The following is a 13,221-nucleotide window of genomic DNA, read 5'->3' as shown; positions in this document are numbered from 1 at the left end:
AAAACTCAGTGGAACTCTTCTTCGTGATGGGCGAATTTGTGCTGTTTTGCTTTGCCGAAAAAATTTGCAAATTTCCCGCGAAATTCGCAAAACAGTGAAAAATGTTTTTTGGACCCCAGCGTCCATTTTTTTGCGAAGATGCATCAATTTTTTTCACGCTAGCGAATTTTTGCGGCCGTTTCATGAATTTATTCGCCGGCAGCAAATCATGTAAATTCAATGCAAATTCGCGCCTGGTGAATAAATTTGCCCATCACTACCCATGTGTCAGATCAATTCTAAAATAACTTGCTCTGCTTTGGTGCACCCAATCTTCACTTCACACCTCTTGTAGGTGCCCCATTGGGGAATAATCCTCATATTAATAGGGATCAGCATTTTATAGTCAGGGCACTTGTTTGTGTCTAACCCTATAGGTGTAAAAGCCTCTAACAAAACAAGTAAAACATTGATTAAACAAAACAAGTGTATGTTATACAAATTTGATATGCAAAAAGTTTTTAACTCAGACTTCTATTATTTTACTAGATTTAGTTTAATGAATGAGGCAATATTAGCAATTTGAGTGAATCTAAAGGATAAGTTAAACCTCCCAGCCATGTTTTAGTTTTAGCATCAAATTAGACACTTGACCTAAGATAATAAAACATATTTCTGATACAAATCCCTATATTATGTAAAATACCATTTCTTGTATTTTGACCCTTATATCTTGTTGCAGAATTCAATTACACAAATGTGGGCAGATTTTGAAAGCCCAGGTTATCCTGAAAAAGTGATGTATCATTCCCCTAGGGTAAAATAAACCCCCTCCCCCAAAAATTCCAATTTGATGGCTGACTCACCGGTGTAGTAAGAGCTACAGACAAATTCAGAACAAATGTCTTTAAAATGTCGTGCAAAAAACAAAATCTGAAAACTGTATAAAAGACAAATTCACAAAATTGGGAATTTGGTGAGATTTTTATCTTCACTTTTATTTTGTCTCAATATCACCACTTTTGTGAATTCCCCGCATAGTGTTACTCTATACTAGACATGTTTAACATAAGGCTTTGCTACTAGAGACCTTGTCTCGAGAAGAAAAGAAGGGTCCCTTGTCTGATGGCAACTCTGATTAAAAGGAATGTGCTCCCTCAATATGGGGTCCCTCATAGACCTCTCAACCACTAAGGACCACCTTGCTTGAAGCTTATGCTGAATTTCAACCCAAGGCAGTGACTGGGGCTGTTATTTATATAGCCAAAAGGAAATAGAAAGAAGGACACACTTTTGACTTCTCCTAATTACCTTGCCAATTGCGCTCGTCCAAGTTTGATGCGTTTCAGCTGCATCAGTCCCAAACTGATGAACTTTCTCCGTAGACAAGTACATCTCAAACATATAGCGAAACCTTTAGCAAAAGAAACACACAGCAGCACTGTATCAGCAGGCACGGCACTCTGATTTTTTTAAAGGACAGCTTGACTTTCAACTTTTAAAAAATCAAGCTTTGTATATATCTCATCATGCTAATGTACTTATTAGTGGGACCTTTCTATCAGTGTGAGAGTCAGTCTGCTGCTGCTTCACCTCATTTTTTTTAAAGGATAACCCTAAAAATGAATGTGGCTAGAAATGCCATACATACTTATATACTGAACTTATTGCACCAGCCTAAAGTTTCAGCTTGTCAATAGCAGCAATGATCCAGTACTTCAAACTTGTTACTGGGGGTCACCATCTTGGAAAGTGTCTGTGACCCGCACATGCTCAGTGGGCTCTGAGCAGCTGTTGAGAAGCTAAGGTTAGGGGTCGTCCCCTGTAATATAAGCTGATGCTACAGGTCTGATTATCAAATTCTGATGCTAATTGCACTGGTTTCTGTGCTGCTATGTAGTAATTATCTGTATTAATTAAAAGGATGCACCAAATCCACTATTTTGGATTCAGCCTAACCCATGAATTCTTTGTGAAAGATTCAGCCGAATACCGAACACAAATTTGCATATGCAAATTAGGGGTGGGAAGGGAAAAACATTTCTTACTTCCTTGTTTTGTGACAAAAAGTCACACCAGTCCCTCCCCGCCCCTAATTTGCATATGCAGATTAGGATTCGGTTCGGCTGGGCAGAAGGATTCGGGCAAATCTGAATCCTGTCGCAAAAAGGCTGAATCCTGGCTGAATCCCAAACTGAATCCTGATTCGGTGCATCACTAATTAATTACTAATCAGCCGTATATTGTGATATATAAGTTGGTGGATACAATTTATTGTTAAATGAACTTACCGGCTACAATATCAATTTTTCTTTTTTTATCCTTTCCTTTTTTATACTATGAACTGTGAATCTAATTAAGTGATTATTTATTGCACTGCACTTTAAATTAATACAAGTTATCCCATTTCATTAATTATATCACTTGTCACTAAGAAAAACTAGTTAATTGAATATTTGATCATTGGAAGGGTGGGAATTTGTCCTTCTCTTTACTAATTTATAATTGCACGGCACTTTCATTTCCATGATCAAACAGGTCATTGGATTAGTAGTTAATTGATTGATATTTTTTTTTATTTTTAATTGATTGCATTGCACTTTAATCACTATGAATGAATAAGCATTATGGACCATTGGTGAATGAATTTCATTTTTATTTAAGGATTCATGTTGCACAGTAAATTTAGATACATTGAAAAATACGTATTTAACAAGTAACCGGTGATAATTGGTAATTTGATATAAGTGGGGTTCTTTCTTCTTAAAAAAAGTCTCTTTTAATTGATATACTGACGTTTTTCAGACCCTTCCTATAATCAAAGAGATAGAATTTTTTGGACCAGGTGTATTACACAAACTTTCAACTCAATTTCTATTCTATGTGTACTGTATATTGTGAGTGGCTCCCTAAGCTCAGTAAGTGACAGCAGCACAGAGCATGTGCAGCGAATCAGCAGAAAAGAAGATGGGGAGCTACTGGGGCATCTTTGGAGACACAGATCTTTACTGCTAAAGGGCTGTGGTTGGCTTGGGCTGGAACAGAAGCACAAAACATAATGTACAACATTTCTAGCTACTTCTTTAGTTAAGCTTTAGTTCTCTTTATCACTAAGTGAACATTTGGAATAAGAACTTGAACTGCTGAGATAGCCGTGCATTAGACACATAAAAGAAACAGTATTCAATGTATAACTATTTTCCTTAACATCAGTACATTATGGATGCATAGAATCATAGAACACACTAGAATTCATGTGAAGGTTATGAAAGCAATAACATTTATTTGCAAGCTCTGCACAACATTTTGGGGATAACAAACCCCTTCCTCCGATACACAATAGTGAAGGCATTAATCCACATGTAATATTTAGGGATGGGCGAATTTTTTCACCTTGTTTTGCCCATAGACTTCTATGGTGTTGTGCATCCAAAAAGACGTGCAACAAAAAATTTTTTACACCAATAGACTTTAATGGGCGTCTGCGACATTTCGCTGGCGGCAAATTTTTGGAGAAACGAAATGGGTCAAATTCGCCAATCCCTAGTAATATTTAAAGTTCACGAAGATGACATTAGTAACATAACAAAATGCCCACGTATTAAGTAAATCTAATAGCTAATCATGTCTTTAAGTGTTAATATACAAATGCAAAGGAATAAAAACATAAAAAAGCCAAGACTGAGGTATAACCACAGGTGAAATAATCGTTACATTTGGTAATAAGGACTGATATAGATGGGTCACAAGTTATCTTCTTCAGAATGAACTCAATAGATATTTAAAGGTAAACTTAATATATAAATCTGCTATAAACACATATAAAACCCAGTGAATAAAATAAATGTGAAGAGTGCTTAATAAGTAAATGGAGTTTGCTAAAAATGGCCTTAAAAGAGAAGGAAAGCTAATGAATCAGTTTATTCCCAATAGATAATGCACTATAGTGAAACTATAACACTATGGGGCATCCAAAGTTGCACCAGCGACAGGTTCGCCTCACTTCGCCAGGCGTAGTTTCGCCAGCGCTATGCTAATTCACTAAAATGTGAATTTGCGCTCAGGGAGGCGAATGGTAGCGAAGTTGCGCTAGCATTAATTCGTCAAGCAAAGCAAAGTTACGCTAGCGATGCCTCATTTGAATACGGCGCCAAGTTAAAGTACAATGGACGTATATGTAGCAGCAAATACATTACACTACACAAGCCTGAAAAAGCTTCATAAAATAAAATAGAATTGTTATTTTACCCTACACATGTGCCCCCTGTATAGTTTATGTGCCATATGTTAGGAAATGTAGGAGGGAAGGAGGGTGCCCCCCCCAAAAAATTATAATTTTTTTCAGCCTATCACCCTTAAAAAAGTAAAAGACACCAGCGTTTTTTGGGACTTAGAAAAAATGTAAACTTTTTTTTGATGCAATCCCTATCTACTCTATTGCACTTCGCCTGGTCTGAGGTGGCGAAGGCAAGTCTGGCGCAAGAGGTAACGTTCAGTAAAATGCACAAGTTAGTTAATTAGTGTAGTTACGTTCCATCGCCATAGCGCAACTTCGCCTGGCGTAAGGGTGCGAAGTAGTGCTAGAGTAGGTCCACTTCGCTAGCGAATTTATGCCAGCACCCATTAGTAAATCCGCGAAGTAACGAAATGACGTCACGCTGGCGCTAAATCGAGGATTGATTTCATCTTAATCTACTATAGTTTCTCCTACACATTAGTCTGATAGACAGACATACAGTACCTTTCCACTGGAGACGGACTGCTCAACACATCCAGCCTGGTCACTCCCATACAAACAACTTCTGAAGGTTCAATCTTTCCAAGGGGTTCAGAGCTCTTGTCATTGTCATAAAATGTGAGGGATTTTTGCAGAACACACCAGTGTTTGTGGAATTCTAGATCCAATGGAAATTACAAAGCTATAAGAAGACTTGTTATAAACTTAAAGGAGAAACAAACCCTTAATAAAAAAAACCCTACCCCCCCTCCCCCACATAGACCCCACTCTCTTCCTCCCCCAGCCTAGCTGTTACCCCGGGCAAATGCCCCTAACTCTTTACTTACCCCTCCGTGCAGATTCTGTCCAGTGGAGTTCACGGGCGCCATCTTCAGCCACTTTTGGTAATTTTTGGAATGAGACCGGCGCTTCTGCAATTTTCATGAGTTATGGCGCATGCACAAAACTGAAAATTGCTCCAACTGTGCATGCGTCGATCCGCCAGTCTCGTTCCGAAGCTTACCGAAGCGGCTGAAGATCATTACTAGGGATGGGTGAATTTGACCCGTTTAGTTTCGACAAAAATTCGCCGTCTGTGAAATGTCGCAGACGCCCATTAAAGTCTATGGGCGTCAAAAATTTTTTGTCGCAAAGCGAATTTTTTTTGACGCGCGTCTGGGGCATCTGTGGAGACTCAGTGGTTGCCTTGGGCTGGTACAGAAAGTGAAAGCAAAATGTATAGGGATGCACCGAATCTACTAATTTGGATTTGGCCGAACCCCCAAATCCTTTGCAAAAGATGCAGCTGAATACCGAACCAAATCCTCATTTGCATATGCAAATTAGGGGTGGGAATGGAAAATCATTTTTTACTTTTTTGTTTTGTGACAAAAAGCCACGCAATTTCCCTCCCTGACCCTAATTTGCATATGCAAATTATGATTCCGTTTGGCCGGGCAGAAGGATTTGTCCGAATCCGGCTGAAAAACTCTGAATCCTGGTTTCGGTGCATGCCTAAAAATGTACAATATATCAGCCCTACTTCTTTGGTGAAGCTTTATTTCTTCTTTAAAAGACAAAAGATATTAAAGTGCCACTAAGTCTACTACTTATGATATTACTGACAGTTAGTGATGCAAATGTATTTGGTTTTCCTACTGCTTTATTTCCCCAGACATTCATTATGGTGTTACCAGCTCATTAAGCTCCCAGTGTTAATAATGCTATAAAGAGAAGTCCGAAGTCGCTGCTCTCAGGTCACTGCCGGCTAAACAGAACCACAAATGACAGTTGGTTCTTTGTGTATATTAAAACCTTCAGGCTGAAAGATGTCAAAGTTTTCACATCTATTCTATTTATATTCAGGATTTCTTTCTTGGTCTTAACCAACCTTCCTACGCAATTCTGTTTTCACAACTGTTAAATGCATTACATTAAAGAAACTTTTTTCACCGGCAACACCTACTTCACATAATTGTGTTCATTTCTTTACATAAAAAAAACAAACACGTGTCCAAGAGACGCAAGGTCTTACTATTTATATTTCTACTTCTCTATTTCAGTTCTAAACAGAATTACATTTTTTTTTCTGTTTCAAATAGTGATGGGTGAATTTATTCGGCAGGCACAAATTCGCGGCGAATTTGCGCGATTCGCAGCAAGCGAAAAAAAAATGGACACCGGCGTCTGTTTTTTGGACGCCGATGCATTATCGCCAGCGAATGTGCGCCGGCATCCAAAAAACGGATGCCAGAGTCCAAAAAACGGACGGCAGTGTCAAAAACGAGACGCCGGCGTCGTTTCGAGAATTTTTCGCCATTTCGACGGGAAATTCCCAAATTTTTTGGCGCAAATTCGGCCATCACTAGTTTCAAACAAAACCACCAACTTCCTTACCATCTTTAGATTTCCTCGCTGTGAAAAGTTTGGTCAAAGCAGCAGTCTTGTTTAGGTACCCAGAATGCACCACGGGCTGGAGGATCTCATCATAAACTCGAGCTTGGTCGGCTTCATCGAAACCTAAACTGTCAGCTTCACGTGTTAAAAGAACAAATGACAGAATTAGAGTTAGGTTTGCATTAACATGAGCAGAATAACCAAAAACAAAAAGAAAAGAATTTCAAAAAAGGTGCCTGGGGAACCCATAGTATCTTCCTCTTTATCTGGAAACGGGCTTAGTAATGTATTAAAAGGAACAGTAACACCAAACAATAACATTTTTTAAAGTAATTAAAATATAATGTATTGATGCCCTTTACTGGTACAACTAGTGTGTTTGCTTCAGGAACACCGCTAACATTTATTTAAATAAGTTCCTGTGTAGCCATGGGGGCAGCCATTCAAAGAAGAGAAGGCTCAGGTTACATAGAAGCAGATAAGCTCTGTAGAATATAATGGTATTTCACAGAGCTTGTTATCTGCCATGTTTCTGTCATGATTTTTATTTCTCATTTACACTCCAAATAATTAACTGTACCATGTAAAATTTCATTCTTAACAAATGTGTGTTTTTTTTGTAATATTGGTGTGTAGGTGCATCTCAGGTCATTTTGCCTGGTCATGTGCTTTCAGAAAGAGCCAGCACTTTAGGATGGAATTGTTTTTAGGCAGGCTGTTGTTTCTCTTATGTAACTGAAGGAGTTTCAATGGTATCTATTTTCACATATTACAGTTTATTAATCCCCTTCAACTTTCCTTCTGTGCTCATTTAAGGAACACAATCATGCAACAATAACTCTAGTACGGGTATGGGATCCGTTATCCGGAAACCCGTTATCCAATAATCTCTACATTACGGAAAGGCTGCCTTCCCATAGATTTCATTTTTTCCCAATTTTTCAGATTTTTTAAAATTATTTTCTTTTTCTCTGTAATAATAAAACAGTAGCTTGTTCATGTTCCCAAGTAATATATAATTAAAATCCTTATTGGAAGCAAAACCAGTATATTGGGTTTATTTAAAGGGGAACTATCACAAAAATGGTATAGGACCTGTTATCCATAATGCTGGGACCTGGGGTTTTCCGGATAAGGGGTCTTTCTGTAATTTGGATCTCCAAACCTTAAGTCTACTAAAACATAATTTAAACATTAAATAAACCCAATAGGATAGCTTTGCTTCCAATTAGGATTAATTATATCTTAGTTGGGATCAAGTACAAGATACCGTTTCTTTACTAGAGAGAAAAAGGAAATCAACTTTAAAAATGTGAATTATTTGATTATAATGGAGTCTATGGGAGAATGCCATTCCGTAATTCGGAGCCTTCTGGATATCGGGTTTCCGGATAATGGATCCTATACCTGTAAAATCAATTGAAAATTGAGTATCGTTTCTGAAATAATCAAGTTTATGTTCACTATCCCTCTCTCAGCATCTGTTTTTCTCACTGACAGTTAGGGGCAGATTTACTATGGGTCGAATATCGAGGGTTAATTAACCCTCGATATTCGACTAGGAACTAAAATCGTTCGACTTCGAATATCGAAGTCGAACGATTTAGCGCAAATCCTGCGATCGATCGATCGAAGGATTATTCGTTCGATCGAACGATTAAATCCTTCGAATCGAACGATTCGAAGGATTTTAATACAACGATCGAAGGAATATCCTTCGATCAAAAAATCACAGGCAAGCCTATGGGGACCTTCCCCATAGGCTAACATTGACTTCGGTAGCTTTTAGCTGCCGAAGTAGGGGGTCGAAGTTTTTCTTAAAGAGACAGTACTTCGACTATCGAATGGTCGAATAGTCGAATTCGAATCGTTCGATTCGAAGTCGAAGTAGTAGTCGAAGGTCGAAGTAGCCCATTCGATGGTCGAAGTAGCCCATTCGATGGTCGAAGTAGCCCAAAAAACACTTCGAAATTCGAAGTTTTTTTACTTCGAATCCTTCACTCGAGCTTAGTAAATCTGCCCCTTAGACTCAATATATCTTATAGGGGGACTTCCTTTCCTAGCAGATATATTAGAGCTCACTGAAATAACTGTTTCCAGTACAAACAAAATCTAACAAAATAACTTCCTTTTGCACAAATTCTGCATGTAGAGAGACATGGGGGCAGATTTATCAAGGGTCGAATTTCGAAGTTAAAAATACTTTGAAATTCGACCATCGAATTGAAATACTTCGACTTCGAATATCGAAGTCGAAGTTTTTTTTAGCGAATTTGGGTATCGAACGATTAAATCCTTCGAATCGAACGATCGAATGATTTTACTTCGACTTCCAAAAATGAAAAAAAAAATGCTCTAGAAGGTCCCCATAGGCTAACATAGCACTTCGGTAGGTTTAATTTGGCGAAGTATTGAAATCGAAGTTTTTTTAAAGAGACAGTACTTCAATTATCGAATGGTCGAATATTTGAACGATTTTACTTCGAAATGAATTCGAAGTCGTAGTATCTTATTCGATGGTCGAAGTATCCAAAAAATTACTTTGAATTTAAAATTTTTTTACTTCGAAAATTCCCTCGAATTCACTTCGACCCTTGATAAATCTGCTCCCTGATGTCTGGTGATTTTAATAGAGTGAGCTCTAATACATCTTCTAACCAAAAGGAGCCCCCCTATAAGATATATTGGATCTAACTGTCAATGAATATCTGACACCCAACTGCTGCATGAAGACAGAATGAAGAGAAACAGATGCTGAGAGAGGGATAGTGAAGATAAACTTGATTATTTCAGAAACAGTGCAGAATATTTAATTAATTGTATTTAGTAAGTTTCTTCTTTCATTCTGCTGAAACTTATATTACATTTTCATTTTTCGCGATAGTTCCCCTTTAATGTTTACCTGGTTTTCTAGAAGAGGAAACCCCCAGGTTCCTGGATAACAGGTCCCATACCTGTACTGTACTGTAATTATACAAGGGGGCATGTAGAAGTGCAAGCATACACTGTGCACCTGTAACTGCATGGCCATATAGACATATAGGGGCAAATTTACTTAAGGTCGAATATCAAGGGTTAATTAATTAACCCTCGATATTCGACTGTCGAAGTTAAATCCTTTGACTTCGAATATCGAAGTCGAAGGATTTTGCGCTATTCCTTCGATCGATCGAACGAAAAACGATTAAATCCTTAGAATCAATTTTTCTTCAACCTAAAAAACTACCTAAGCCTATGGGGACCTTCCCCATAGTCTTACATTGACTTTGGTAGCTTTTAGGTGGCGAACTATGGGGTCGAAGTTTTTTCTTAAAGAGACAGTACTTAGACTATCGAATGGTCGAATAGTCGAACGATTTTTAGTTCGAATCGTTTGATTCAAAGTCGAAGTCGTAGTTGAAGTAGCTCATTTGATGGACGAAATTCGAAGTTTTTTTTTATTCATTCCTTCACTCAAGCTAAGTAAATGGGCCCCATAGGGTGTACTGAACATTTACCCACTGTTTAGTGAGATCTTGCACAGCTCAAAAGTGTTTTATTTTTTTTCAGATTTACAACAATGAGGGTCATTTATCAACACTGGGCAAATTTGCCCATAGGCTGTAACCCATGGCAACCAATCAGATTGTTGCTTTCATTGTTCTAATTTCAGCTGGCTTTAAAACGCTAATCACTGATTGGTTGCTATAGGTAACTGCCCGTGGGCTAATTTGCCCATTGCTGATAAATGAGCCCTACTGTGTCATAAATGCAGATACAGGTATGGGGCCTGTTATCCCGAATGCACAGAGCCTGGTTCTTTCTGGATAATGGACATTTCTTCATACCTTAAGTCTACTAGAAAATCAAGTAAACATTAAATAAACCCAATAGGCTGGTTCTGCTTCCAATAAGGATTAATTATATCTTAGTTTGGATCAAGTACAAGCTACTGATTTATTATTACAGAGAAAAGGGAAATAATTTGGCTAAAATGGAGGCTATGGGAGATGGACTTTCTGGATAACAATCCCTAGTGTATACACATAGTAGTGTATTATAACACTTTATTACTATTAATAGTGTTGGTGCTTGCTCTCCAGGTCTCAGAGGTCTGTACAAACAACATGGCATTGTCCTGCCCCACTGGATCAGCGATATATTCTGCGTCTGAGAAAAACTGCATTACAGACTTCAGCAAATTGGGTCCAGCGACAGCTGCACAGAGAACCTGCAAGACACGTCACACACTTTAACAGTTGGGTTAAAAACAACCAGGGTGCACAGTTATAATTAAAAAAAAAAAAAAAAATACATTAAGTCTACTTTAATAAGGGATATAGAACCATGGAATTGTATCTGTGGTTTCTACAGTGGAAGGAAATATTTATATGTTATGGATACAAATTGGTTACAAATATTGTTTCCTTTTTCTCTTTTTCTTTCAGGGTTTTTTTCTATTTTTTTTAATAACAAATGGGTTTTAAATGGACAATGTAACACAAACTTATAAGGTACACGGGTGACATCTTGTGGATGCAAATGTATTTTACTAGTCCACATCATTTATGCACTCATTTGTATTGTAGGTTATTATACATTAATTTATGATATTAATGATTGTTCTGCAATATTAACTTGGTTGAATCGTATTTTACTCTAATAAAGATGGTCACAGATAAAGAAGGTCACAGAATTAGACATCACCTATTTGATTGAGTTGGATACGAAGCACTGATTGGTTGATTCAAATGAACGCGGTTATTTAAATATTTGTTGAAATGGCATTATATTATCCTTGAAAAAGGTCCTAATGAGGATGAAACATTGGACATAATATAATGTAAATAATGAGGTGATTTTTTTTTTTACATGAGATGTGCCGGTTCCTGATATTCATGGATATATATATATATATAGCCTTCAAAATGGACCTGCACTCCAAGGGGCAAATTCACTAAGATGCGAAGTTGCGCCAGGCGCAACTTCGCCGGGCATAGTTTCGCCAGGGCTCCGCAAATTCACTAAAATCCGAAGTTGCGCACAGGGGTAGCGTAAGGTTGCGGAGTTGCGCTAGCGTTGTTTCGCTATATAAAGCGAAGTTGCGCTAGCGAAGGCTAATTTGCATACGGCGCGAAATTCAAATTTCACTGGAGGAACACGTATCTGCACTACAAATGCCTAGAAAACATTCAAATCAGCAAATAAAATTTTTATTTTGCCCTACACATGTGCCCACTGTCTAGGTAAGTTGCCATGAGTCAGGAAATGTAGGGGGGAGGAAGGGGAGCCCCAAAAAAATTTCGATCTTTTTCAGCCTATCAGCCATCATGTAGAAAACACGCCAGCGTTTTTTGGGACTTAGAAAAAAAATTGACTTTTTTTGAAACAATCCCTATCTATTGCGCTTCGCCAGGTCTGAGGTGGCGAAGGAAGTCTAGCGTAAAAGGTAGCGTTCACTACACTGCGCAAGTTAGTGAATTTGCGTAGTTTCGTCGCTAGCGAAAATTCGCCTGGCGTAAGGTTGCGAAGTAACACTAGCGAAACTACGCCAGCGTTCGTTAGTGAATTTGCGCAGTAGCGAAAATGCCAAACGCTAGCGAATTAACGCTAGCGTTCGGCGCTTCGCGGCTTAGTGAATTTGCCCCCAAAAGTTCTTGCGATCAAGCGATTTTATTGAAACATCACTCATGTACATATATATATATATATATATATAAATATATATATATATATATATATATATATATATATATATATATATATATATATATATATATATATATATATATATATATATATATATATATATATAAGAAGATAGAAGGACTCGCACACCATTTCCAGTGAATAAAAGAGTGTTATTTTATTCTTAAATACATTTCCAACGTTTCGGCCCCATTAGGGCCTTTATCAAGGATACAGTGCATGTGTCAGTGTGGCTGCTTATATACCATTTAAAATTGGCGCCGAGTATGACGTCTTAGGCAGTGCTAAACATTACAGAACAAGTTCATATCATTGTACAGACTTAAAATGCAGTACCTAAAATCCACCACAAGATGCCAGTGCTGTGCAAGTGCTTGAAGTGCTCAAAAACGTGTTACAAAAGTGTCCATTCAACTTATTCTTTTTTCATAAGCCTGCAAATTTGTACAAAAGATAGATACTCCGTATTTGCTTACATAGTAGATATGGTTTACATCAGAGTTCCCTCTAATTTTATTAGGGGCTTTTTAGGGAACTCTGATGTAAACCATATCTACTATGTAAGCAAATACGGAGAAGTATCTATCTTTTGTACAAATGTAAGCAAATACGGCGAAGGTTTCGAGTTTTATGTGTAATTGTGTACTTAAAGGACAAGTAAAGTCTTAAATAGAATAAGGCTAGAAATGCTGTGTTTTGTATACTAAATATAAACATGAACTTACTGCACCACAAGCCTAATCAAACAAATAATTTATTCTTTCAAAGTTGGCCACAGGGGGCTGTCATCTTGTAACTTTGTTAAACATCTTTGCAAGACTAAGACTGTGCACATGCTCAGTGTGGTCTGGGCTGCTTAGGGATCGTCATAAACAAAGCTGCTTGAGTTCTGCATGGCTTGGAAGTAAGGCGGGGGCTCCCCCTGCTGTTCATAAGTATGA

The 13,221-nt window shown here is 37.8% G+C and overlaps 1 protein-coding gene across 2 annotated transcripts in view; it reads right to left on the bottom strand.

Annotated features, from left to right (window-relative positions):
- Positions 1–13,221, bottom strand: part of LOC108713296 (arf-GAP with Rho-GAP domain, ANK repeat and PH domain-containing protein 3-like) — an 83,253-nt gene that overhangs the window by 32,553 nt on the left and 37,479 nt on the right. For both annotated transcript variants that reach the window (XM_041588766.1, XM_041588767.1), the window contains exons 13-16: positions 10,646–10,802; positions 6,593–6,727; positions 4,721–4,874; positions 1,291–1,393 (exon numbers count right to left, since the gene is read on the bottom strand). In XM_041588766.1, the coding sequence (XP_041444700.1) occupies positions 1,291–1,393; positions 4,721–4,874; positions 6,593–6,727; positions 10,646–10,802 (549 nt within the window). The remainder of the gene's footprint in view (positions 1–1,290; positions 1,394–4,720; positions 4,875–6,592; positions 6,728–10,645; positions 10,803–13,221) is intronic.

This window comes from Xenopus laevis, chromosome 3S (assembly GCF_017654675.1).
Source record: "Xenopus laevis strain J_2021 chromosome 3S, Xenopus_laevis_v10.1, whole genome shotgun sequence".
NCBI lineage: Eukaryota > Metazoa > Chordata > Amphibia > Anura > Pipidae > Xenopus > Xenopus laevis.
Note: the sequence above shows the minus strand (reverse complement) of the source record. Positions and strands in the feature narration are given on the sequence as shown.